The sequence below is a fragment of the Synchiropus splendidus genome, chromosome 16 (genome assembly GCF_027744825.2).
Source record: "Synchiropus splendidus isolate RoL2022-P1 chromosome 16, RoL_Sspl_1.0, whole genome shotgun sequence".
Taxonomy (NCBI): Eukaryota; Metazoa; Chordata; class Actinopteri; order Syngnathiformes; family Callionymidae; genus Synchiropus; species Synchiropus splendidus.
Window position 1 is genome coordinate 14,215,841 of NC_071349.1, and position 25,580 is coordinate 14,241,420.

Consider the following 25,580-nt stretch of genomic DNA (forward strand, 5'->3'; position numbering starts at 1 on the left):
TCGTCGGTTGATGTTGAGTTCTCTGTTTAACCGCAATTCTCATAATACTAACTAAATTATTTCCAGTACTTATTGTTGTTGTTATAAGTTCGACTAAACAGACGGTGTTTTCTCGCCGCTTCGCGCTCGATCATCAGGTTACAGATCGGGCTCCTGTCTCCATGGCAACAGAGCAGGCGGGGTTTGCCGTCCGGAGTCAGTCGCTCCTCCGTTGGCATCATTTCTCCGAGCTCCGTCGCGTTACTCCCTCAGTGGAATGGAAGAAAAGGACAAGACAGAAAATGTACGTTCATGTTTTTGCTTCAGTTGTTGACAGCCTCCAATTCAGTCACTTGGAATCATCCGTGTCATTGCTTGTTGATCGATGCGGTCGTTCGGCGCTGCGGCTGCAAATAAAGTCACCTTCCATTTCGCGTTTCTAACATCGGTCCGTCAACAAAACAAAGAGGCGTCTGTCACAGCAGCCGGACTCTCATCTTTTTAATCTCCCTTTGTTCGGCAGGAGGGCTACACCGGAGAGATAAAGGGCGGCCTGCGGCCTTCCATGAAACTCGTTGTGATGGGAATTGTTAACAAAAAACCCAAGAGGTGAGTGAAAACGCCTGTTTATTTTTTTCATCAATACATTTCTATGCATGGTCGAGCAATTCAACTGCTTATCAATATGCATATTAAAATGTTACAGTAAAAAAATCTGACAAGAATGTCACTCCTTTGTCTGTGTGCTGTGGATCACCACATAAGGGGAATACATTTCTGAACTCCAATTTTATAAAGAATTCATCCTAACAAAGTTGATGTTATGATTTATATGAATGCATTTTGTTTCTACACCATATAAAGCCACACTCACACAAAGCAATATCCCGCTTTCAATGTGAAAAATCCTCAGCTCAAATGGATTGAGGGAGAGCGGAACTTTTCACCCCATTTATTCAGTACTGAGAGAGGCTTGTTTCATGCAAAACAGTCAGAGGAAGTGAGTCTTGACTTCCCTTTATTCTTAGGGGGAGAAACCAAATCTTTTGTGCCTAGTACAAATATATCAAGAGTCACAGATGACAAGTATATAATTAAAGATGATAAACAATTGAAGCAATCCCATTGGTTCTATTCATCCATCCATTCATCCATCCATCTATCATCTATTCATCCATCCATCTATCATCCATCCATCCATCATCTATTCATCCATCCATCCATCCATCCATCCATCATCTATTCATCCATCCATCATCTATTCATCCATCATTCATTCATCCATCCATCTATCATCTATCCATCATCCATCCATCCATCCATCTATCCATCTATTAATCCATCCATTCATCCATCTATCCATCCATCCATCATCTATTCATCCATCCATCCATCTATCATCTATTCATCCATCCATCATCTATTCATCCATCCATTCATTCATCCATCCATCTATCATCTATCCATCATCCATCCATCCATCCATCTATCCATCTATTAATCCATCCATTCATCCATCTATCCATCCATCCATCATCTATTCATCCATCCATCCATCCATCATCTATTCATCCATCCATCCATCCATCCATCCATCCATCCATCCATTCATCCATCCATCATCTATTGATCCATCCATTCATCCATCCATCTATCCATCTATCATCTATTCATCCATCCATCTATCCATCCATCCATCCACTCACCCATCCATTCAGTTTTCAGACGTCCCTCCCCCCAGAAACTCCCTCCAAATGTTCTGTGGGATTTATCATGACACTGACTGACAAACTGTCCTCGACAATAGTGCCCTCTTTTTCCTCTGTGAGGGCTCTGTCACTGATGAAAAAGAGCTGAGCCAAGAGACTGATCGGTTATTGATGGTCAGCTCTGAGTAATGAGTGTGAGAACAAGATTACGGAACATCTTATTTGTCTCCAAATAATCCTTGTTGTCCCCAGCATCGAGGTGATAGTGTCCAGCCGTCCCGAGGAGGAGGACGCAGAACCAGATGTGGGCCTTCAGCTGAAAGTCACCTTCAGAGATAAGGCCATTCACCGCAACGCTCGTCTGGCGGGAAAGTGGGGTCTCGCCGAAAAGACCATGTCCTTCTTCCCGTTCGCACCAGGAGAAGCATTTAAGGTGCGTGAGCGCTAAGGAAAATGACCCTGAGGTCTGCAGAAAGCGTAAATGTCTTAAAACTTTTGGACAGATGGAGATTGTGTGTGAGCATCAGCAGTTCCGCATCCTGGTGGACGGGCAGCCGCTGTGTGGCTTCACGCATAGACTCTTTCCTCTGGCCTCCCTCACTGCTCTGCGCGTGTTTGGAGACCTGGAGCTCACCAAGGTGGCCTAAACTCACGACGGCGGTGACAGAAGAGCAGTTCCTGGGTGAACAGCTGCCCTGGCGGCGACGGTGTTGTGTTCCTAGTATCAAACAATGTAACAAAGTAATCACGTGATAAGTGCCTTCACTTGATTACCTGCTTGAGGACTTGAAGTTTTTGACTGAATACGACAGTCAGTAAAAGAAGAATGTGAATTGAAGTCAAAGCTGCAATATTTTTGGACAAACACAATGTGCCACTCCACTTAAGTGTTGCATCTGTGTTTCTGCTCTAATTTAAAGTACTGTCCTTAACAATAAAAGTAAACCTTTGAAAGCACTTATGTTATGAGTCGGCTGACCAGATTTGAAAGACGGAATCGTGGCCCAAGTTAGAGCATGTTCTCCTCACAGTTCTTTTTGATTTTAAAATCATTCTATTTTTTTTTCTAGTTCTTTGTCAGCAAGGAACATTGATGAAATGAAATACAAGTTGGTGCTCAAAGTGTTGATCTCAACCTTCTTTTAGACATGCTTTGTTCACGTACTTGATTTAATATCATGACTGAAGAAAAAAAACGTCCACTTTCCCCTTTCAATCCTTAGTAAACAAAATATGAAATAGGTACTTACATAGTAACTTGAATAAAGTTTACAAAAGCAATCTAGTTTTGTCAGATTTGTGCAACGTAATGTATGACTGCGTGGTCATTTTAGACAGAATTGACGATAAAACGTTTAGCAAAACATGTCAGAAAGTACTTGGAAATACCTCATTGCTGCTGCGTCAGCCCAAGATGGATAAAAAGAGGTGAAAATAAAAATGTTACAGGAGTATGTAAAGGGGATGTCAACAGATGGAAAGATGAAAATACATATTTTGTTCATTAAGCGCGTCCATTCCTTTCTAGCTCTTTTTTATGTCATTTTTGCCTTGATTTCCTCACAATAAACATTTTTCTCCTGATGGTTTGCGGTTTTCAATAAATCATGATACAGGAAGTGACGTCATAACCAATGGAAACAAACCGCAGCAAGCAAATAAGTTGTATAACTCTGAATTCATTATGAAGTTTCCACAGTGGATTATTTCATATACTACTCTTCTTCCTTCTGTCCTTTCAGGTTTAGCTGTTACGTGGTTGAAATAATCCGTGTTCAGTTAATTTTAATGATGGAATAAAGAAAAGTACGGAACGAAATCCATCAAAGTTTTAATTTTGGTTATAGCGGTTTTGCCAGATAGAGCAGCGACAGTTCTCCGTGACCTACTTGGTGACGTAATGCTTTACCTATGGCGCGTCCAACAGGACAAAAATAACCCCTATTATTTATTTTACTGCGCTTTCACAACGTCATTTTGGTGAATTTAACTCTATTTTAGTACATTAGAACATTTTATTATTTGTAATTTCTTTTTCTTCCAAACTTTTCTGTTACTCAAAACCTGACAAAGAAAAAATGACACAAGGTGTAAAAAAAGATTATATTTAATTTAACTTTAGCCATGTTTTAACTGCTACAATAGAACCATTAAATGTGAATACTCATCAGTAGTTGACACTTGGTTCAGCTGTGATTTATGTCTGCTCTTTTATTGCGTCAATCCAGTCCATCTTTTCCTGCAGAGTTGGAGCTTGGATGAAATAGTGTGTGTTTGTGTGGGTGATGATTTTGAACAGGTTTCCCTGAATGTTGCCTTTAACCCCTGCAACAGAGAAGACAAGAGATGAGAAGAATGTTAGCTTTGGCTGCCTCACTCTCAGTTCTTTTCTCAGTTTTTTTCTTGTTCTTTGTCAGCAAGGAACATCGATAAAATGAAATATAAGATGACTGAGCGACTATTTTAGACAGATATTTTCAGATGTTCTTCTGCAGATAAAATGTACGCGCCGTCGTCCAGTCACATGGAAGTGGCGATGTCTTTATTCAGACATGTTCAATAAGTCGACACTCACCTGACGGAACGCCGTTGTCTTCCAGTGATGACACCAGACAACCATGCAGGGAGAAGCCTCCTACAGGGCTGACGTCATCCTGCCATGTGACATCATACAGGACGTGGGTGAGGCGACATTGATGATAGTTTAGTCAACGATGACTCAGTGCAATACAACACAACCCAGGGAATAAGTCACGTGATGGCTCACCTTTGTGGGGTCATAGTAGTGAAGGAAAGCAGGTTCCGAGCGCAGCACAAACAGGCGCACCTTCCAGTTCTTCCTCCGGTGTCCCTGAAGTTGGTGGGAAATTTGGGTCAGGGAATTAATTGTCCAGGAGGAGAGAGGTTCAGTTGGTTACCTGTTTCATCAGAAAACCTCTTTTGACCACACTTCCACTCAGCTCCACGGCTGACAGGGACGTCTCCACCTTCACGCTCCCTCTCTTCTTTAGACTGTCAGACTGGAGTCAAACACAAAAACATGTGCCTTATTCTAATAAATAAAAAAACAGCAACAGAAATGCATTGAAGAGAAGACAGGACAACAACACACACAGCACACAAAAAAACTAAAAAATAAAATAAAACACCACAACAAACCATTTAGGACAGCAACCAAAGAAACAACATTAAAACATAATTTAAGAAAGTGACAGAGAAACTCAACGTTAAAACAGGTCAGAAAAACACAATGACAGGAGCAGACAAGTAACAATGTTGAACGCAGAACAGTTCCTACAAAGCTGTAAAGTGCCGTCGAGTCGTCCACAAACAGCTCGCTGAGCCCGGCGGTCCGAAGCGCCTCCACGCTGCGATGGCCGACGGTTCTGAGGAAGCCCTCCTCCAGCAGAGCCGAGGCGAGAGTCACTGCTTCCGCCCGATTCAGAGCCAAGTTCATGAAGACCAGCCAGTCCACCACAGCCGACCCTGCAGCAGCAGCAGCACACAGGTCAACACCAAGAGACCAACAGCTTCTGGAGGCGCCTGACCTGAGAAACAGTTGCTGTAGGTGCAGCCCTGCTCCACGTGGTTACACATGTTGATCCCACTGTGGACGTCGTACATGGAGTCCAGAACTTTCCTTTCAATCAAAGCAGCACGATCAACGCTGAGCATGAGGGGCGGGTGGAAAGTGAAAGTAGACCTACGTCAGGTCGATGTTGTGCAACTTTGCCTCGTGGTGATTGATCGGCGTGTCAGCATGACGAGCAGAGCGGAGTCTGTCTACAGCGGCGGTGATGTCAGCGGCCCAGTCATCGCGCTCCTCCCGGGAGCAGGCTTCCAGAAAATGCTCCACACAGCTTTTGGTCTTCACCTTGAACACCAGCTGAAGACAACGAAACATCATGAAGTACAACTGCTGATGACGCAAATATCCGTCTCCCAGGTTTAGGATGAAGGTGAACATGTCTGTACTCACGGGTCGACTCTCATACTCCAAATAAGGACACGTGACCTCGCAGTCCTTCAGCATGACCTTTCCTCGCTGACATGAATCCCGTTTCCCTCCTTCATATTTATAATAAAGCAGCTTGTCAGGCATCAACACAAACCACCGAGCCTTCCAGTTGTGGACCAGGTGACCCTAAGGAGACGTTTCACCTCAACAAAATATAATAACCAGCTGGATAATGGTGTTTTACTTCAATCCTACCCGTTTGACCAGGAACCCTTCTCTCAGCACTGTGGTTCTGTTGGAGTCCATTTCTCCCTTGGAAGTCTCACCAGTCGGCCTGTTGCTTCCTGCTCAGCTTCTGAATGATGAGGGGTTCTTTTATGGCTTATTACACCGGTTCACACCCACTGTCTCACTCACGCACCCGCATTCACGTGTTGCTCAACAGCAGCTCCTTTTTCAAATGTTGCAATTTCCAGTCGGCGCTGAAGGGTGGCGCTGTTTCACTCTTGCTGGTCTTAAATGACTAAACTGAAAGACGGATTTAAATGACATTTTCTGTATGTTCATAATGGAAAAGGAGGGAGGTTTATTTATTTATACGTTTTGTTTTTCATAGAATTTATGGAATTTACAATACAAATAACCATAAAGATTTAAATGTGATTATTAGATATTTTTATAATATATAATCTATCATATCTAAGACAATTTTAAACGGAAGAATCATTTTCATTTTCATTTTTGAAACGGGTGTGAAATTTTTAAAAGCCTCTATAATTACACAATAGTAATACTGAATAAGCATACATTAAAAACAGTAAAACTTAAATATCACTAAATTTTAAACATCAAACTGTTTATGTGTCAGAATATTGAAACATTACACATGGAACATTTTTACACGCTCAGCTTTACAATGGGCTCCCGGGGGCCAGATATAAACAGTAAGAGGCCCCCACTTCTGCGATGTTAAAACAAATACGCTAGAATAACACACACACACACACACACTGCTGAGCGTTGTGTCTCCACAGTGAGGGACCTGCTCTTACAAGCAGCTTTTAACAAGACAATCAGGAATGTCTTCACTTGCAACAAGCCAAACACACAAAAAAAGGAATCTGAGGACGGCAAACAGCACCCACAAGAAAGACATTAAAATCTTCTCAGATCCCGAGTCGAGGCGTGTCCAAATGTCCCGCGGTAATCAAACACCGGTTACGTAACATCTGGATGGTCTTTAAACTCATCAGGAAATTAAAATCCCTGACGCAGGTTGAGTCACGTGGAGCGACTCGTCGTCCTGGAACGCAAACACTTGTCGGTTTTTGTTGTCTAGGTCTACAAACGTTGTGTTGTCAGGGTGTGTGTGTGTGTGTTCTAGCGTCCACAGCTGGACACACAGAAACTCTGTTTAGAGGGACAGAGAGGAAACAGCTTCCCAGCCAAGAGCTGGCAGGATTCACTTTTGCATTTTGGCCCTGAGCTGGGTCACAACGGGAATGTCACTGATGCTTTAGTCTTACAGTCCCACGCTCTTCTGTCCAGTTCGTGTTGGATACAAACATCTCCTTTGAGACCTTTGATGTTTCAGACCAATAAGCTCATAGTGATGGGATCAGAACTTTAGCCAAACTGTGTCACCATTCAGTTGTGTTATATAAGAAATAATCTTTTTTTATTTTATTTTTCAACTATAAATCAAATTTCCTAGTGCAGTAAAACGGACTAACCTCCAGCTGAGTGAGAATCATGGCCTCAGATTTGTAGCTGCTAATGCGGATAATTCACATTGATACAGACTTCAGTTAAAAGGTTAAGATATGTTTGAATATAGGGACACATTTTTAAAGTCCTCTGGTGTTGGCTTCATCCAAGTTCTGCCACTGCAAACCTCCTTGAAAGCAGTGTTTGGATGCGCCGCAGTTAGTCCCAGATGAGAGGAAAATTGCCCGAATCGTGGCTTCAAATTGCTTCAGGAGCGAAGAAAACATGTTTCCATCAGAGAAATGCCGAGGCAGGGTCTCCACCTGTCTCCTCAATCACTGACCTTTTCAGAGTTTTACAGTTGTTGACCCATTTTCACCAGATTGCCACGTGAGCGGAGCACAAGGCCTGTTTTCCTCCAGACTGGGTTCCATTCAGCACAAAGCTTTAATCACACTGAAGGTAGAAAACATTAAGTACAGACAGGAAGTGAGTTCATCTCGACTTACACTTCAGTACAGTAGTTGCCGATCTATAACAACAATTTGTTTGTCGTCTACAAAGCTAGAAAATAAAGCATCAATGTCAAATCTATGTACAGTTCAAATGGATACAAATATTACATGATGTGTTTTGTTCAGCGTCTCAGCTGAGCAGCACTACAAGTGACTCAAAGTTCCAGTGGACGACTCAGTGGCTCAGTCGATGCCAAACCGCCACCACCTTCTCAGGGTGAGCCATCATGTCCGTCCACTGCGCCACCGCTTCTGGAGCCGAACTGTCGAATCCCAGCTGGATCTGTGAGTCAGAACAAGGTCATGTTAGAGCCTATGTGTTTACGTTTACTTGACTCAGTTTGACTTTCATTTGAATATATTTATCACAGCTTTTATTAACTTTAACTTTAGTTCAACCAGCGAGCCAGTTCTGTTTGAAGATGATAACTCATTCATACAGTCCTGGGTCTTGACCTCAAGGGTTAGAAATAAGACCATATTTTATCTTATAAAATACCAGGTTGTCGTCATGACGACAATCCATGTCAGCAATCTTCAGCCACAAACAAACTGGAAAGAAAGAGACAATAAAGATGCCATGTCTGGCAGGAGTGATCCTTACTTGATGCCAGCTCAACTGGCCATCCCATAATCTCAGGTTGACTACTTCATCTTCCAAAAAAACAAAACACTTTGGGGTGTTAAAATTGTGACCTTGTTTTGGTGCTACATAAGGAGTTCAGGAGAGGGAGGAAATCTGTTCACCTCCACCAGCTCTCTGTTGTTAGTAAGGTGTGTTACCAGCAAGAGCAGACAGGGGGCACCAAACAAACAAGAGGTGCACTTTTTCAGGACTTAAAGAAGAACCAGATCCAAAATACAGCCATCGAGGGAGGACGTTTTTTTTAAAAAGACTGAGTCCATAGACACAGGAGCAGTTGATCCCAAGACCAGGACCTTTAAAACTGAAGACAGAGAGTGGACTTCACCACTCCCTGACAGCATCAGACCAAGCCTCCATGTAAGCAAATTATTCTGAGATCATTTGAGTCAATATTTTCAAGTTCAGGCCACAAGGTTCCCTCTGATGAACTGCAGCCATAAACCGTCTCACACGTGTCTATAGCGAGAGTCCGGCGTGGGAAAGGCCCGGCGCTCTGTTGACCGACCCAGCAGCAGATTCATATAAAAGGTGAGGACAGCATATCGCTAAAATACATAGCGTTATCAGCGGTGGGATGTAACAGCAGCGTTGACATGACAACGCAACAAACTCACCTGCCCCAGACACTGTTTCCTCCTCAGGGAGCTGCGACTGTAGAGCTTGACAGACAGAGAACACGCCTGATCGAAGGACACCAGCTGGAAGTGGAAGGTCTCCGTCCACGTACACTGACCCGCCGAGGCCTTCAGGACACGCGTCTTCTTCTTAGTCACTGGTCCCAGCTGGTGCATCTCTGCCTTGACGAAGAACCCTACAGGAGAGTAAGGTGGAAGAAGCTATGGATCAGAACCATAACATCAGACAGACTGAGTGGGCTGCCATCTTTCTAGTCTGGAATTTGTTTTCACCTTGAGAGAGTGGCGATGCAGACGGCGGGAGGTTTTGGGCTGCGAGGACTTGAAGTTGGATGCGGCCGTTGACCGGCTGGAAGCAGGTGGTGAGGTGAAGCTCAGAGTGACTCACCTGGAAGATGTTCGAAGCATAAGTTTAACACACTGGTAAGATATAGGAGGGTTTGTGCGCCCCTGATGTAGTAGATATGCCCGGCCTATGGGCGACGTTCTAGCAACCAACCAAGACACCTCAGGCAACAATAGCATTAGAACCTGAACATGGAAATAGAGAGGTCAGGGTGGACGTAGTGGGGCTCTTGTCGTGAGTCACTTGATTCCAAAACAGAAAGGACCCGCAACTCTGCTTAAAACTAGGGGTCAAAGTCCCAGTCCTCGACAGTTCGGGCGGGAACCCTGTCACAGCTGCAGCTCAAAAGCTCACAGTTGAAAGCCTGAAGAATACGTGTCAAACTCAAGGCCTGAGGGCCAGATCCGGCCTGCCAAGTCATTTCATGTGGCCCCTGAGATGGATGGAGCACACTGCGGATTCATGTTTATAACTCAGGATCCCAGCGTTTCAGGTAAATGTTTGTGCTTCAAGGAGAGCCTGTGTTGTGTTTGGTGAAGGAGGACAAACACAGATATGGTTAAGATTTAACCACCAAGAATGAAGAGAGAGAAACATTGCCTTGATCTTTCCTGTAAAAGGAACGCCTGTGATGACAGTCCGGGACATAAATCTTTTGGTTGTCCCAAGACTTGTTTGCTTGACTTTGACATGTTGTCATGAAAGAATGTCTCTGTAACCACAGAGGTGCCAGATTAAAACATGATATTACCAGTCATGCCAAAACAGCATGTTTCACCTGTTATAAAAGCTTTGACTGTTGCAGTGCATTATGGATTTTTTTTTCCCCAACAAATGAAGAGCACGTCAGCTTTACACAACAACAGAGAAAACAATTTAAGAACCTCTTTAGTTTGTTCTCTTTTCCCTGGCATCTCCACTTCAGCATTTATAGTGTTCCATCTGGCTTCCCATTTTCCAGTTGTTTTTCCGGTTGTGAAATCGACCCATCAGCGCCCCCCACCACACGCTGACTGGATTGTGGATGACTGGAGTGACCTACTTTTTGAGACGATACTACTGACTTTTCCTAAATCAACTCTTAAGGAAACGTGCGTTATGATAACCTGCTCTTTAGAAATCATGAACCAGAAGAAGCCGCAGCAGCCGAGTCATAAATCCCACACGTTAGGTTCTCTCTCCTGGCGTTAATACAGCAGCTTGTTTGCTCAAACTCCATTTCTGTGTACTCAATCGTCACTGAGGAGATTCCAGTCAAGTCAACAGTTCATGGTTCATAACTGAAGTGTTGGTCCACCAAACTTTGGTTTGGGTTTTTCAAAACTAAATACAGAACCAAACAAATGCGCTCTAAAGTTTGAAGAGAGACATTATTACTGCAGGTATGAAGCAAGCTGAGGCCAAGAGTGTCAAAGATTTGTCTGTAAATTCCCCAAACTAGAATAAAGTTTTTGACACTTGTCTCAAAAATACATGAGATTTTAGAAATGTAAACATGTATTTTTGCTATATTGCCCACCCATTTCTGGAGACATTTTTAAACCAGTTCATTTTCAGAAATTTGTTTCTGCAAATAGAAATAACATGCCAAAATGACAGAGTGTCAGTAGCAAAATATTTTCACAAATGAAAAGGGATTTTCTGCAGGACGTTGAACTAAGCACCATTGCGCTTTGGCTGAGCTTCCTGGATTATTTTATTGTATTTTTTTACAATGAACCAAATGTGCCGTGGCTTAAAAAAGGATGAAAAACACTGCTTCCATAATAAGTAACTCATTTATTTAGAGTTAATATGATGACACTTTAGATTGGGGAAGACATATTTCCTATTAATAAACAAAGAAATGTTTATTTCAGGTAATTACTCTGCGTGTGTTTGGAGTGAACTTCCTGGGTAAAATCTAGTGTAAAGGAGAAACTGATCAATAATTTATAATGATTAATTACTGACTAATATTCAGCAAATATACGCGTGAATAAGTCATGTATTCAGTATAATACCTACATTACCTACATTAGCAATGACACATCAATAAGGAAATATTAAATAGTGTTTATCTATGTCTGTAAAAACACGAATGCTCATTTAAAAACTAAATAAAACTAAAAAGTAAGGGTCCAATATTATATTTAAATTGAAATAACAGGAGGAAGATCTGACACGAGATTAGTGAAGGTGGTGAAACTACAGCGGGAGCTTTATATAACGCAGAAACAACAGGGATATTTGGTCAGACATCTGGTGGACTCTTATGGCCGCCATAAAGGTCTTGGCAGGAGAGAGCAGATCCTTCACACAATGATATGACCATTAAAGTGGACAGGACGTCGAGCAGCTGTTTGAGCCACAAAGATGGTTTGAAATGTTCCACAGTCAGAAAGAATATTGAAGGTAACCCAGATTATATTATGAGCTGTGAGCGCCTGTTGCACACCCACTATCTCAGAAGCAGTTGTACATACTAGTAGCGAGGTATGTTGTGGAAGACATGCTGCCTATGGCAACTGTGGAGTTGTCACTGCAGTTCATGTTTCCAGTTGGTATCGTTGTGTTTCTGTTGAAATGATCATCAGCATTGGTTTTTGCATTGTTTGTTCCTGCTCGTGTTCTGTAAAAGAGTTGATTTTTTTTAGCACTGCTAAAAGTATAGTTTCTAATCTAAATGGTGACAATAAAGTATATATAGTTTCAGTATTGTCATTCATTCACTTGCACTCACGCTGCATGCCCGTGACTGTTCTAAGATGATGTTTGAGCTCCGCTATAATATACAGTGGTACCTCAGTTTTCGAATGTCCCGGAATTCGAACAAATTGGAGTTCGAACAAAAATTTCGAGATTTGTTCTTGTGTACAACGCAGCCTCTGTATGCAGACGTGCCCCGTTAGCTACATTTACTGACTGTTTCTTCTTCATATTGAGGTGTAAAACCTTCCCTGTCTCCACACTGGACCGTGGTAGAGTGTCACAGGGGAGGTGCTCGCTCTCCACACCTCCACTCCAGGGTTTGATGTCCTGTTGTGGGCTGGAGCTGGGACAGGGATGAGGCGAGTCTGGGACAGAGCGTGACTTGGTTTATGACTTTGTCACAGCCAAACTGCACAGAAGCGCACATTCAGAGCTGGACACGCACCGGGCACCTCTTCACTTCTGGAGAGACGTCACTCACTCGGCAACCCCTCCCACATGCAGCGGCCACACACATAGAGGAACAGCGCACCTGCAGCAGACACTCTACATTCACTCCTACAAAAGCCTGTTTTAAGGCTTGGAACGCATTATTTCTTTTTCCATTCATTGTAATGGGAAAAATCGATTCAGATTTCAAACAAGTCGCTTCTTGAACGTCCATCTGGAACGGATTGTGGTCGAGAACCAAGGTACCACTGTACTGTTTAAAAAGTTAAGTTTGCTAGTAACTAGTTACTATGAAAGTAGTGAGTAAGTTGAAGTGACAAAGAACGAGGTAACTAGTAACTGTAACTAAGTTACTAACTCAAAGTAAGTTGGCCAACACTGCTCACCGAGGACTTGGATGGAGGACTGAGGACCAGCCAGTGCTCCCTCTCTTCAGGACCGAGGTCTCGCAGCGAGAGGGCCCCCTCAGCCACCGTGCGGGTCTTGGGCAGGTGGGTTTGCAGACGCAGCAGTAAGACCCGGCCCAGCAGCAGTTGCAGAGGCACTGGGAACACGAACGTCTCCATGAAAGACACCTCCTGAAATCGATGCCATACATTAAAAAAAACTCCATAGAAAAGACAAGTGAGTGAGAAACATGAATCGGATGCAGAACCTGGCCACAGTCCTTGACTGAGCTCTTGAACTGGATGGGCTTGGGAACTGTGATGATGCCTTTGAGTCCGATCCTCTGCAGGTCCGGGCCGTCTGCTGGGACGCTCAGCTCTGAACACTGGTTTCAAAAGAAGCAAGGCTGGATTTGTACTTCATATTAGTGACCTCACGAGGGTCACATGACTGCAGGCACAGCGGCTATAAGGCTGCTAGCTAGCTGCTATATAGCCAGTTGTTAAACAATGAGGTTTTATTGCTCATAAAAGGCTGTAAAATGAAAGAGATTATGACATTCCTGATAAAATATAATGAGCCATAGAGGGTGAAATTGCGATGTAAATATTTCGGTGACATTCACGCGGATGAGTTTCATTGAACCACTGGTGAGTAGGTTTAAAGTCCAGTCATCGCAGAGCAAAGCATCTCCGGTTCCGGACACACAGAGGGCTCATTGAGAACCCAGCCACCGGCCAACAATGAGCTGTTCTGTGGTGTAACCTTACCTGCACCAGCGTGATCCAAACCTGCTCCACGGCCTCCTGGTAGCTCAGTCGAACACACACTTTCCCCAAATCCTGCTCGTCCCCGGACAGAGTGATGGAGTCTGCGGGTCAGAGGAGGTGCGGAACAGTGTCGTGTTAAAGGATGGAAAGTGATTCTTATTGGGACACGAGGGAAACGTACGCACCCAGGCTGCTTTCCACCGAGCCCTGGGTGGAGGACACGCCGCTGAAGACGCTGGACGTTGAACTGAAGCGCTGCAGGAGACAGAAACACATGGCCGGGTCACTCAACTCCTCGATCTCGTCCTCCCTGGTCGCCTCCTCACGTCCTCCTCCCTCACATGAACCTGTCCCCCAAACCTCACTCTGATTCACCTTCATGTCGCTCTGTGGGCTGCTGAGGTCAAACATGGAGCTGCAGAGTCGCTGATGGCCGTCAGTCAGAGTCAAGCCTGCGGGCAAAAAACCTCATTATTACAGTTCAGTAGAAGAAACAGATGAAAATGATGAGCTTCTCTGTGACTCTGCCGACTTGAGTATTCATGTGTCATTTTTAACTGCTTAAAGACGTTTGTCTCGGGCATTTATAAAACAACTTGGGAACATAGCTTAGAATCAGAATCAGTGTTGTGCTGTCAACAAAATAAAATAAAATAAAATGGAAGTATCTGAAGACATTTGGAGTGAAATATTACGAAGAGTGTCTTGCTATTCTGTATTCTGTCAAAAAAACAAAAGTTATAAATAAAATAAATTAAAATAAAATAATAAAAAAAGCTTGTTTCGCTAACATTTCCTTTTTAACAGCATTGTTATCGCAGAATTTATTGGAAATACTCATATTTTTCTCAGACTGATTCACGAGTGAGAGCTTCAAACTCATTCATAACGGCCCAATATGATGGACTAAAGAAACAATCCATGCTGCATCCAAGGCACCGACATGTTGGCCGTCGACTACAGCCTTGATTTTATATAAAAAAAACTCTATTCATCTTGAGTGGAAAAGAATAGGTCGCCACCATGATTCAACAAATCGACACGCGTCACAGTAAAAATCACGGGTCCCCGTCATGTGTGCATACGGGGTCACACTGACCCTTGACCTCTGCCCCAGAACCCAGTAAAACCCATGTCCTGGTACCTGGCCCTCGCAGGTGCTGTATCTTGAGAGTGTTGCGGCGAGCGGACCCGGGGGAGACGTAGTCGGTCAGCTGACCAGGATGCAGGCAGGACTCAGGGTTAAAGGTGAAGCGATCTGCCCCTGCCAGCTCCGCTTTCCTCTCAGCATACGTGCTCCTGGCGGAGCCTGCAGGAGGAGAGCATTCAGTCAGAGAGGCTCCCTGGATCTGAAACAGGATGTCCTGGTTCTGACCCACTCCTTCGCACTGCTTTTCCAGATCACTGACCTCTGAGCTGGTTTTAATGAAACTTGTGTTTACCCCTCATGAGACCTACTCTGTGGTCCGGACTGCAGGCTGGGGAAGCGCGCGCCGCTGGGCTGGATGTAGGAAGCTCGGAATGTTGGGAGCACGAAGGGAACGTCCCGGCCGTCCGGGGGCAGCTTGGACAGCAGGTAGTCATCGGACGGCCTCCTCCTCTCGCCGCTGGTCACCGCCGCCGTGATGGGAGGCACCTTCAGATTGATCACTGAAACACAGGACATCAGGAGCCGCTCCAGGTGGACCGGTGCGCCGCGCTACCTTGAGTCTCACACTCCTTCTGCCGCCTCCTCATCAGGTTCTTGCAGCAGTTCTTCAGACACTCCATGGCTCCCGCTGGAAAGTCTTCACTGTTTGATAAAATATGAAGCTTTAAAAAGATGAATCATAATCTTATAAACAATTTGAATCTACACTTCAGTTAAACCTTTAACATCTCCATTTGTTTGCTTTTTTCATTCTAAAAAGTTTGTCATCTCATTTATATTCTAGAATGAAAGTCACTCCCACTAAACAAACAAATGCTCTAAGCTGCTTAGACGCTGAATTTGGATCCAAGTGCGACTCACCTGAGGCTGAGACAGAAGCTGGTGTTGTCCGGTGCAGAGTCCTGGCAGCAGTGAGGAGGGAGGCCAGTCTGCTCAGGAGGTGGACTCCGCTTTCCCCTCCTCCCTCTCTTCTCTCCCTCTCTTCTTCCCGTCGAGAATGTGTTTGCTTCCCTGAACAGCCTGTTATTTACTCCACTCATCATCATCATCATCATCATCACAGCTGTCAACATCAGACTGGGTCACATGACCGATACCAGGACGTCAGACAAGACAAGAGAGCAGAAGCAGCTGAGGTGGTGTAAGGATGGTATTTATTGTTCTTAAAGTGTGGATCAATAATCGATGACTTGTGATACAGAACAACAGATGGCAGGAATGATGGAACACAAGAGTCACAGCTTCTCTGAAGATTCACAGACAACAAAGAGGATTTATCATCACAAGGATGCATCAGAAACTGTACACCATAAATATCCGAAGGAGTGGAAGGAGTCCACTCGCAGGAGCTCAAGTGTCAAGTGTGTTAATGGAGGAGCAGGAACCGAGCTCAGGGTGGTGATGATGAGGAGGAGGAGGATTCCCGTCAGTTGATCCGAAAAGATGATTCAGGCGTTTATTTTAAGAGGTGATGCTGAGCCCCAAGACAACGCTGACGTCAGCCGTTTTAAAAAGGGTGCTCGGAGACGAATATCGTCAGGCGGATGATGGAGCTGCCGCGGAAGTTGATGACATTGTTGACCGTGACCATCTCCAGGTCCAGGACCACCTCTCTGGGACCCTTGATGGGCCTGGACAGGACCAGGGTGGCGCTGACGTTGCTGGTTTGCTGCAGAGAGCAGGACAGACGCGTTCAGGTTTGAGGCTCAAGAATCATATGGAGTTAAATAAACAGCAGCGGCAGCTCAAAGATGGCCGACTTGTACGATACACTTTTTTACAAATGGAAACTGGGAAATATGTTTTATTTAATTGTTATTATGTTTATCCAAATAAAAATGAATTATTGACTTCTTTTAATATTTCTTTTTTATTCAATTTAGAAAAACAGGCCACACCAAGAATTATGATTGTTTTAATAGTATTGACTTTAATAATATAAATTAATAAATAAATGATGGCAAAAATGTGCGTTTCAAACACTTAATATTTTTTTCATTGTAGCAGATTATTATTTAATTATAATTTCGAACAAACATCAAAAAGATGAATAAAAATTACTCTAAAGAAGCAATTACAACAATTATAATATTATTAGTTAAAAAAAAACAGCATAACACATAAAATAGAAGTTAACTTAAGTTAATTATTTATTTTTTAAATCAATAATTAAATAAAATGCAGTATTTATTTTAATTTAATATTTTTACACAGTCACAAAAATGCAGATATAAAAACAGTGTGGTACGTTTAATTTAATTAAAAAAAATTTTTAAATGTAATTTAAAACCGCTCACAACGATCCACAACATATCTTTTTTATTTTTAAACTAAAATAACGATAAAATTTAAATAAGTACCGGTAGTCAGATTCATATTAGCAACCAGTGAAAACGCAGCTAGTGGTCCATCTACTGGTTGAAGTCCGCTACTACTACAATTTACAGTTCAGAGTCTTAACTTGACTCAGTCCAACTCACTCTCATGTAAAACTCTCGTCCTTCGTTGCCCGACTTGATCTGGAAGATGTAGAAGGCCCCCGGGTATCGAGTGGTGGCCTGCATCTGGAAGATGTCAGCAGGCACCGTGCGACCCGAGGACAGGTCCATGTGTCGGTACAGAATAGTGAAGGGTTTGTCCCTGCAGGCAGGGTTTTCAGCCGAGCACATGCACTGACTGAAAACAGAGAAAGGAAAGGATGGAGTGAAAAACAGGACAGTGAGAGACTGGCAGACTCTGAGAGCAGGGAGACACTCACTTGTCACTGACTTCGATGTAAGGAGAGTGACAGCGTAACGGGTCCAGGCAGGTATAGCCTCCCTGGAAATTGAAACATACTTGTGCTGTTGTACACGTGTTGTTACCAGTCTCACATTCATTGTCATCTTTGAAATCAAACACACAACAGTCAGGGTCAGTGAAAACATCATCATCATCATCATCATCATCATCATCATCATCAAAACAACTTTGACAGAGCAGCAACAAATTCAATCACAGTTTGCAAATCAACATGCCTCATCATTTTTCATAAGTCAAAGATGAAAAAGAAAAGGACCAAGATGGTGAAAATAGTGAAGAGGACGAAGACAAAGAGTGTAGATGAGGAAGACGAGAGATGAAGAAGGAGGTGGAAGAAAAGAAAAGAAAGTGGTGGAAGAGTGGAAGAAAAACAAAAAAGAAAAACTGAAATAGAAGAGGAAAAAGATGGAGAAAAAAAGATAGAGGGTGTCCCTCTACAGGTTGACTGTGTGAATCAAATACGAATTATTTACTTATTAACTGATTTTCTGTTTACACCAAAGACAGACATTGACGTTGGAACAATTCTCAATGTTATGTTACAGGTGTTATTTTCAAAGTGACCAGTAGAGGGAAGCACAGGTTACTACGTGAGGCACACGTGACAATTTATTTCAAGCATCAGGGAGTTTTATTTTTACCTTCACAGCTCCTGCCATCTTCAAAAACATAATATCCAGGTGGGCAGATGCAGGAGAAGGATCCAGGCGTGTTGACACATCTGTGCTGGCACAGGAACTCGGAGAAGCTGCACTCGTCCAGGTCTGACGCGGATCAAACGCCATGGTTGGCAGTGGAATTTCAAACTTGGGTCTGGCCCAGTGAGAGCAGCTCACCGATGCAGTTGGTGCCGTCGGAGGCCAGCTCGAAGCCCTCGTCGCAGTTGCACATGAAGGAGCCGTAGGTGTTGAAGCAGCCGTGGCTGCAGGGCTCATCCTCACACTCGTCCACGTCTGGAGGACGGAGAGCAGAGCAGGAGCCGTTACAGAACATGAAGCGGCGAGCGCGGGGCGGGCTGCGTGTGAGAGGGTCACGTGCCTTCACAGGTCCTGCCGTCCGGGTTCAGGTTAAATCCCGGGTTACAGGAGCAGGAGTACGACCCCGGGACGTTGGCACACAGTTGCTGGCAGTAACCATAGCGACACTCATCGATATCTGCTCGGACAGAAGCAGGCGGTTACGGCTCACAGCTAAACAGAGAGTGGAGCTCAGCACTGACCCTGACACTGTCCACCTATCAGCCAGTAGCCTTCCGTGCAGGAGCAGGTGTATCCCCCCGCCGTGTTGATGCAGACCTGCGTGGGGTTACAGTGATGAGAGTTTGTCTCACATTCATCAATGTCTGCAACAGAGAAGAGAAACACAGCCTTCAGTCAGAGGTCACAACAACAGCAGCTTCACAGTGGCTGTAGCTCACATATCAACAAGCCATGACATCCTTTCTGCTGTTACTTCCTTCTACATACATTTTCTTTAATACAAAACAATACTAATATGGACAAAATATGACATAAAATCACTTGTTTGTATTTGCTAGGGGCAAGAAATAGGACAAATGACAAATGATGTTCATGTTTAAAGAGAAGCAAAATAGAAATGAATAGAATAGAATGAAACAAAATTATGAGTCAAAAACATTTCTGCATGACCAGTTCCATAGTTTTTTTTTTTGTCAGCCATTGTGAGGCTGGAGATTTTAGAAAAAAAAAACAGGCCACACCAAGAATCATGATTGTTTAAATTGTATTAATTTTAATAATATAAATTAATAAATAAATGGCGGCAAAAATGAAGGTTTTTTTTCCATTGTAGCATTTTTTTTATAATTCCAAAGAAACATAAAAAAAGATGGATAAAAATTACTTCAAAGAAGCAATTACAACAATTATAATATTATTAGTTTCTAAAAAAAACCCCAGCATAACACATAAAATAGGAGTTGTTATTCTCAATAGACTTAAGTTAATTATATATTTTCTTTAAATTAATTATGAAATAAAATGCAGTGTTTATTTTAATGCAATATTTTACATGGAAAAACAATACAGATATAAAAACATTGTGGTGCATTTAATCTAATTAAAAAAATAATAATTTAAAGATCAAAGAGTAACCCCAGTAGGCCTGATCTCTCCTCTAATAATTCTTGCACAGATAAATAAGAAATTCTCTAAATAATAATTCTACTGACCAGCTGCATATTCTGCCACTGCAGCCATTCTTTTTGCTTCTAGCAATCCAAAATCCTTCTGAGTCTGTGTGCACTTGCTCAGACCAAAACCCAAGACCTCATTGGGCCTTTGACCAGGCTTCTTGTGCTCAAGGAGCTCAACAGCATGATCACCAACCAGATGTAAACAGCAATGATTTACAGCTCAGTATCTCACAGCTTATGACTCTGTCTCTGAAATCTGAACCATCTACCTGAACATCTTTAGGTACAATCCCAAACAGGCTGGAAGCAGATGTTAGTGCGGGTCAAGGGTCAGAAAAACATGCATCTGGATCTATAGGCAGTTTTCTTTTCAAGAAAGGTTAAAAAAATAGAGTTTCGAAAGGAGAACTTGGACATGCTCACATCCAGTTTCTGTCAACAATGTTGTACAAGTCTATTCACAGCAGGGCTATGAAACCTCTTTCTAGAGTCATTTCAGGTATGCAGCTTTAACACTGCCGTTTCTTTTCGAGCCAAAAAGATACGATTTTCTAAACACGGCGATCCAGAATCCAGCACTTTTCCTTCCCACCGATAAGAGATGGGTCAGACTAGGAGCTGGATTCCAGTCACTGGGAGTCGCCACATTTCCTTAAGAGGGAATGACCGCCTGTTCGCTTCCCCCAAACCATGAGGTCACCAGAGGAGGAAGGCGGTGGGAAACCAGAGTATTGTTTGAGCCGCCTGCTTGGAGAAGTGATAAGACTGGCGACGTTCATGCCAACTTGGACCAACGGTTCTGTGTGAGCTGCCAAGAGCAACACAGCTCCGGCACCTGCTCACAGTTATAGTCGAATGTTTGTCAGATGCCACACATGTGTGAGTGCACTCAAGGAGCGCCGATCCTTATATAGACCGAATCAAATTTCAAGTTATGCGGTTATGTCAAGTAAAGTTGTTTTTTTTTTCTTTCAGGAAAATCCCCCCAAAAAAAGAAGAGCAACTTAAGTCAAAATAATATCCACAAACTACGCCAACTGGAACTGGAATGTAAAGCTTAAATCTTGAGTGAGGAATCCTGAAAAACGTATGTATATTAACATAAATAGACATTATGCATCCAGACTTAAATAACAATTACAAATAGTGTCTTGATTGGCAAATGGATTTCGAAATCTCTACATATCTTCCTGTTTCTTTCGGGTTGTTATGACAATGTGGCACCGTGCTAGCACGACAGACAGATGCTCTTCTTTGTTTGTTACTCGTGCGTTACAACGCCTCACTTAGTTTGTTACTTCATTTTAAAAAATCATACAGAGTTGAAACCTGTTCTTAACGTTAGTATGTATTGTGTATGTAGGAGTGGAATTAACCCTAACGGCCTGAACTCATGACATCACTGACTTTAACAGCAGATAGACCCATGCTATCCAACTCTGTCGTGTTTTCTGGAACAACAAAAGCTATTCTGGGTTCTCTCTGAGTCCTGCGGTTTGATAAGACTCACGAAATCATACCACACTTCCTGCTCCATATAGCTGGGAACGATGGGAACCACCGTGTTCTCAGATTCTGCATTTTTCAGTTTAGCCGCAGATTTAAAAGGCCCCTCGGGGTCGGAGGCTTTCATCGAGGGAGAGCAAAATCTTTGTCTAAACAAAATGCCTGCCGAAGCTCCCGCGAAGGGGAGTGAAATCTTTCTCCAGGGAAATGCAGTTAAGAGGAGCTGTAATATGTGAAAATAGATGACTTATTAGAGCTTATTTGAGTCTCTAACAGCATGAATCTTCAACATCTCATCTGAGATGAAAATTCCTCAGAGTCTGAGATGCCAGAGAGGAGCTGTAATCTCCCCACCTGGTCCTGGGTCTGCCCTTCGGTCTAGTGGGGAGTTGCGCCTGGCACCCGCGCGACATTCCCCAATGTGTGCCTGCACTCGTCTCCTTTTAAGGAGAACAGGCGGAGTCGAGTCCAAGAGTTTCAATCATTCCTCCAAAGAGAGCCCAGAGTGACGTCACATCACCAGCTTGTGAATCGCAGTGAAGTAGTATTCAAAATCCTGAGGAAACTAGTCAAGCAAACATGGCAAAACAAGTCCCCTCTTCTGTCTGAACTGTAACATTATCAACCTAAACTCTCACAGCAGAAACCCATTTTTTAGCTCCTCTGAACTCAGGGGAGACCATCTTCTCTCAAGTATAAATATTAAAGTAAAAAGTAGTTAGATTTGTTTTTCGTTTTTTTCCCACTTGTTCCTGTTTTAAACAGGAAATCATTTGCAGAGGGGCCACATTGTGAACGTTGAACAGTGGTGAGGGGCAGTCAAATATTTAGGGGAGAAAAAAATATTCCATACATAGTGTTAAATATAAAATCAGTTATTAAAATAAAATATTTTTGTACACAATTTTTTTGATTGTCAGTACAAAGAACAACGCAGAATACATGTAAAAATAATAAGTTAATATCTGAGCCCAATATTATATGTAAAAGGTCAAAATAAATAAAAGTTAAATTAAAAACACACAACAAATTGAAAGCTTGTTTTGTTTGCATTATGATTGGTGAATAAATACATGAAAATAATAGTGAAACGGCTGCCTCACGAGGGCCCCGTGGCAAGTCACATGACCAGCAACAAGAGTATTGCTTTGTGTGTGTGTGTGTGTGTGTGTGTGTGTGTGTGTGTGTGTGTGTGTGTGTGTGTGTGTGTGTGTGTATAAAACTGTCAAAGCAGATGTGTGTTAGTGGTTCAAGCACAAAACAAGATGTTATGAGGAGTCAATGACGCGAGACTTGATGACCACAGAGCAACTTTATGTGGTCACTTATACACTATTTTAAAAAGCGCTTGAAATTGCTCGCCTCCCCTGAAAAGATCAGCAGTCCACCCAGTCACAGAAAGAGAGAGACTCCCTCACACAGACCTACGGAAAGCACTTAAAACAGTAAACAGTCTACCCCTTTGTGAAGCGCCACAGAGTACAAAAATACTGAAGCTGGAATCAAACCACAGACCGTATCGTGAAGCCACAGCCATGTATTACTGTGGGAGCCAGACTTCCATAACCGCAGGTGTCTAGTTTCAGCCAGTCATCTGTGCCAGAAGGCTCCGAAATGCTCGACACTAACTGCAATAGCACAACTAAAATGAAACTCTTTTATTTAAATATTAAATGTGAGACAGGTTGTTATGATAGCGCCACCTAATGACCAGCATATTCATTCACTCCACACACAGACAGAGAGCAAACTGGCACTTCTGTCTCCAACAACTGCAGTCTACAAAACATGTGGAACTACTTTGCCGACACGAGCAGGTTTTCAGCCCGTCATTGAAAGCGCTCTCATTTTTTAAAACTACGGATCAGTTCGGGTCAGATCACTTGGGGACACTGTTTCCTCTATTGTTTCGTCACACTGAAGTGCAGCGCCACACAGACTCGCGTCTGTTCCCCACTTCAGACAGGAAGTCCCCGTCGGCGCTCCTCCATCACTCCTGAATGTGAAGGCTGGTCAGGACGGGCTCCCACAGAGAGCGCCTGTTCCCCCGGCTGCAGGTTTGGCACATGGTGACCTCACTTCTGGCGCTGAGGTGGTGTCGTTTACACAAGCATCTCCCCTGCTGAGGGTTTATGTGTTCGTGACTCAGGTCGGGACAATACTGCTTTTATGCAACGTCTCAAATTAAACACTCATGCGACGCAACAATCCCGCACCGTTTCCTGCTGCCATCATCTACCTACCATTTCTCCTCATCTGACTTTTTAAATTCCCCACCAGACAAACATGTATCTGTACATAAAACAGTTATGTATGGAGGCGTGTATTGGTGCAATGTTTCCTATACTGTTCCATGCCGTGGCTCCAAAACATGAGCTCATACGTGTGTCACCGTGTGCAGACAGTAGCTCATCGAAAAAACTAATTCAGTTTCAACCCTGCTGAGCGTGAAGGGTGAAAACCTTCAGCCCAGATAATTTAGTCGCCAATAACAAAGGCATTCTTCAGATGCAACCTGCAGGCTGCCGTCAAGGTGCTGATATCAACTCACTTCCGACCATTTTTTATCCATTATCCATATTGCCCGATGTTTATTTTATCCATCTACATTCTATTCCGTATTTGAAAAAGCGTTGATCGCAATGGCCTCAATCGGACAGCAGGGGGCAACCACATGTGAAAGCTGCTCTCGCCTTGGAAGTTTATGTTTAATAAAAACAGTTATTATTGATGCAATTTATTTGCCATTATTAAAGAAAAATATATTTAAAAATCAATGCTGCAACTTATGGCCAAGTATTTTAGTGTCACATGACCAGCGCCAACAGCAACAGGATCAAACAGTCGAATGAGCATCATCAGGTCAGCATGAAGTCCAGCCTGAATCCGGCAAAACCACAGCAATATTTAGGCCAAAACACAGCTGGAATAAAAGTCTGTGTTAATTGTGATACTTTCATAACAGGAAAAAAAAGATCCATAACTCAGATTAATCGCACATAAACCATCTGTTGCAGGTGCACCACATTGTGATCTCATAGCCAAAATATCCATAATGAAGGCGACTGAATGAGAAAAAACTACATGATAGAAGCACAAAATATGTTTATCCATGATCAAAAATGCCATCTACTGACCATAAAACCAGCAATTAATTTGATTAATATTTTTCAGCTAGTCCCACCTCTAGATTGGACACTTTTCTCTCGGACGAAACTGTGATGGTGAATAACAACACCTTTCTTTAGTGTGTCATTGAGTCAAAAGGTCATCACTCCTCCTCCCTGACAAGTTTTCCAAAACAAGCCCTGGTTGAGACAGAACGCCTGGGAGATTGTGCTCAGCTGTTGCGGAGAGTGAAACTCCAGAAGTGAGAGCAAACTCACCCTGACAAGTGCCGTCCTCTCCCAGCGTGTATCCCAAGACGCAGGGCGCCGTGCTCCTCACTCTCGGGTAGCTGGGCTCCACTGATCTCGGGGGTGCGGGGAGAAAAGTGTCCGGGAATCCGAGGGACGAATCCCGGTAAACGGGGTCAGGCAGCACAGGAGGCTCGGGCCTGTAGGGCTGGTTGTACAAGGTCCTGGGGATGCACAGGTAGCCGCCGTTCTGGTTGACACAGCGCATGTCTCCTCTGCAGGCATCTGGCAGGGTTCTGCACTCGTCCACATCTGGATGGCAGAGGAAGACATTCCTGATGCTGTAGCAGCTGAGGGCTCCACCAAAACACTCACCTATGCACTGCCTGGCTCGACGGTCAAATGCAAACCCCTCGGTGCAGGTCTACAGGCGAGAGGTTGGAGCTGAATGACCACTTCAGATCATGAGGTAAAACAAAGAGGAGTTACCTGTCCATGTGAAGGGTGAAGACACAGCAGGATGAACAGAAGAGACGCCAACATCCTGGAAACAGAGACCTGGTGGTTAGAACAGGACAGATTTGCTTGGTCAACGTGAACTGACTTTGCAGAAGAAGAAAACTTGAAGGAGAAAGTCCTGATTCCTGTCGCTCCGTCCTCCCGAAGCGTCTTGCCTCTGCTCCACTCCAGCGCTCCTCTGGATTACTTAACAATGCAAATGAACTGACCCCCTTCCGCCGACAGCTGGATTCAATCAGCCGGCCGCCGCCCCCCCTCAGCTCACACAACAAGCTGCTCTTCCAGCACTGCCGTGAAGC

At 43.6% G+C, this 25,580-nt stretch overlaps 4 protein-coding genes and 1 long non-coding RNA gene across 8 annotated transcripts; 2 read left to right on the top strand and 3 right to left on the bottom strand.

The window, feature by feature from the left end:
• The first annotated feature begins 122 nt into the window (after positions 1-122).
• si:ch211-10a23.2 (Galectin-related protein A-like) lies at positions 123-3,262 on the top strand. Its single transcript, XM_053844607.1, has 4 exons — positions 123-283; positions 503-588; positions 1,941-2,121; positions 2,192-3,262. The coding sequence occupies exons 1-4, from the start codon at positions 257-259 to the stop codon at positions 2,333-2,335; spliced, it is 438 nt and encodes a 145-aa protein (XP_053700582.1). The 5' UTR covers positions 123-256; the 3' UTR covers positions 2,336-3,262.
• On the bottom strand, positions 2,260-7,803 carry plek2 (pleckstrin 2). Of its 4 annotated transcripts, none has more exons than XM_053844605.1 (10): positions 6,792-6,941; positions 5,902-6,001; positions 5,668-5,832; positions 5,396-5,574; positions 5,237-5,328; positions 4,987-5,174; positions 4,607-4,708; positions 4,456-4,539; positions 4,264-4,342; positions 2,260-4,013 (listed from the first exon to the last, which is right to left on the bottom strand). In XM_053844605.1, the coding sequence occupies exons 2-10, from the start codon at positions 5,950-5,952 to the stop codon at positions 3,886-3,888; spliced, it is 1,068 nt and encodes a 355-aa protein (XP_053700580.1). In that variant the 5' UTR covers positions 5,953-6,001; positions 6,792-6,941; the 3' UTR covers positions 2,260-3,885. The 4 variants fall into 4 exon arrangements, with proteins under 4 accessions (XP_053700580.1, XP_053700577.1, XP_053700578.1 ...); XM_053844602.1 differs by lacking the exon at positions 6,792-6,941 and adding an exon at positions 6,068-6,217; XM_053844603.1 differs by lacking the exon at positions 6,792-6,941 and adding an exon at positions 6,068-6,159 and having other exon boundaries at positions 5,902-6,018.
• LOC128747059 (uncharacterized) lies at positions 7,289-10,184 on the top strand. Its single transcript, XR_008412627.1, has 4 exons — positions 7,289-8,153; positions 8,703-8,871; positions 8,977-9,042; positions 9,138-10,184. It is a non-coding gene; the product is annotated as an uncharacterized LOC128747059 (long non-coding RNA).
• Positions 8,011-16,016, bottom strand: LOC128747054 (tandem C2 domains nuclear protein). Its single transcript, XM_053844600.1, has 12 exons — positions 15,805-16,016; positions 15,497-15,585; positions 15,252-15,443; positions 14,938-15,102; positions 14,169-14,245; positions 13,979-14,048; positions 13,794-13,894; positions 13,292-13,408; positions 13,023-13,214; positions 9,423-9,537; positions 9,129-9,325; positions 8,011-8,151 (listed from the first exon to the last, which is right to left on the bottom strand). Exons 1-12 carry the CDS (start codon positions 16,014-16,016, stop codon positions 8,044-8,046), a joined length of 1,635 nt encoding a protein of 544 aa, XP_053700575.1. The 3' UTR covers positions 8,011-8,043.
• Positions 16,017-16,091: 75 nt separating this feature from the next.
• Positions 16,092-25,551, bottom strand: fbln5 (fibulin 5). Its single transcript, XM_053844601.1, has 11 exons — positions 25,367-25,551; positions 25,252-25,306; positions 25,138-25,186; positions 24,793-25,074; positions 18,965-19,087; positions 18,784-18,900; positions 18,582-18,698; positions 18,387-18,509; positions 17,702-17,828; positions 17,424-17,619; positions 16,092-16,612 (listed from the first exon to the last, which is right to left on the bottom strand). Exons 2-11 carry the CDS (start codon positions 25,303-25,305, stop codon positions 16,451-16,453), a joined length of 1,350 nt encoding a protein of 449 aa, XP_053700576.1. The 5' UTR covers position 25,306; positions 25,367-25,551; the 3' UTR covers positions 16,092-16,450.
• Positions 25,552-25,580: the final 29 nt, after the last annotated feature.

Excerpts from the sequence above, each read along its gene's own strand:
- si:ch211-10a23.2 (XM_053844607.1), top strand. The coding sequence starts at position 257 with ATGGAAGAAAAGGACAAGACAGAAAAT. Across the intron at positions 589-1,940 it reads GTTAACAAAAAACCCAAGAG|CATCGAGGTGATAGTGTCCA; the intron begins GTGAGTGAAAAC and ends TGTTGTCCCCAG. Across the intron at positions 2,122-2,191 it reads CACCAGGAGAAGCATTTAAG|ATGGAGATTGTGTGTGAGCA; the intron begins GTGCGTGAGCGC and ends ACTTTTGGACAG.
- plek2 (XM_053844605.1), bottom strand. The coding sequence starts at position 5,952 with ATGGACTCCAACAGAACCACAGTGCTGAGAGAAGGGTTCCTGGTCAAA. Across the intron at positions 5,329-5,395 it reads TTGCACAACATCGACCTGAC|GAAAGTTCTGGACTCCATGT; the intron begins GTAGGTCTACTT and ends TTTGATTGAAAG. Across the intron at positions 4,014-4,263 it reads AGACAACGGCGTTCCGTCAG|GGGTTAAAGGCAACATTCAG; the intron begins GTGAGTGTCGAC and ends TCTCTGTTGCAG.
- LOC128747054 (XM_053844600.1), bottom strand. The coding sequence starts at position 16,016 with ATGTTGACAGCTGTGATGATGATGATGATGATGATGAGTGGAGTAAAT. Across the intron at positions 13,215-13,291 it reads CAGTCAAGGACTGTGGCCAG|GAGGTGTCTTTCATGGAGAC; the intron begins GTTCTGCATCCG and ends CATCGATTTCAG. Across the intron at positions 9,326-9,422 it reads TGCATCGCCACTCTCTCAAG|GGTTCTTCGTCAAGGCAGAG; the intron begins GTGAAAACAAAT and ends ACTCTCCTGTAG.
- fbln5 (XM_053844601.1), bottom strand. The coding sequence starts at position 25,305 with ATGTTGGCGTCTCTTCTGTTCATCCTGCTGTGTCTTCACCCTTCACAT. Across the intron at positions 25,075-25,137 it reads TCGAGCCAGGCAGTGCATAG|ATGTGGACGAGTGCAGAACC; the intron begins GTGAGTGTTTTG and ends TCTGCCATCCAG. Across the intron at positions 18,901-18,964 it reads GATAGGTGGACAGTGTCAGG|ATATCGATGAGTGTCGCTAT; the intron begins GTCAGTGCTGAG and ends CTGTCCGAGCAG.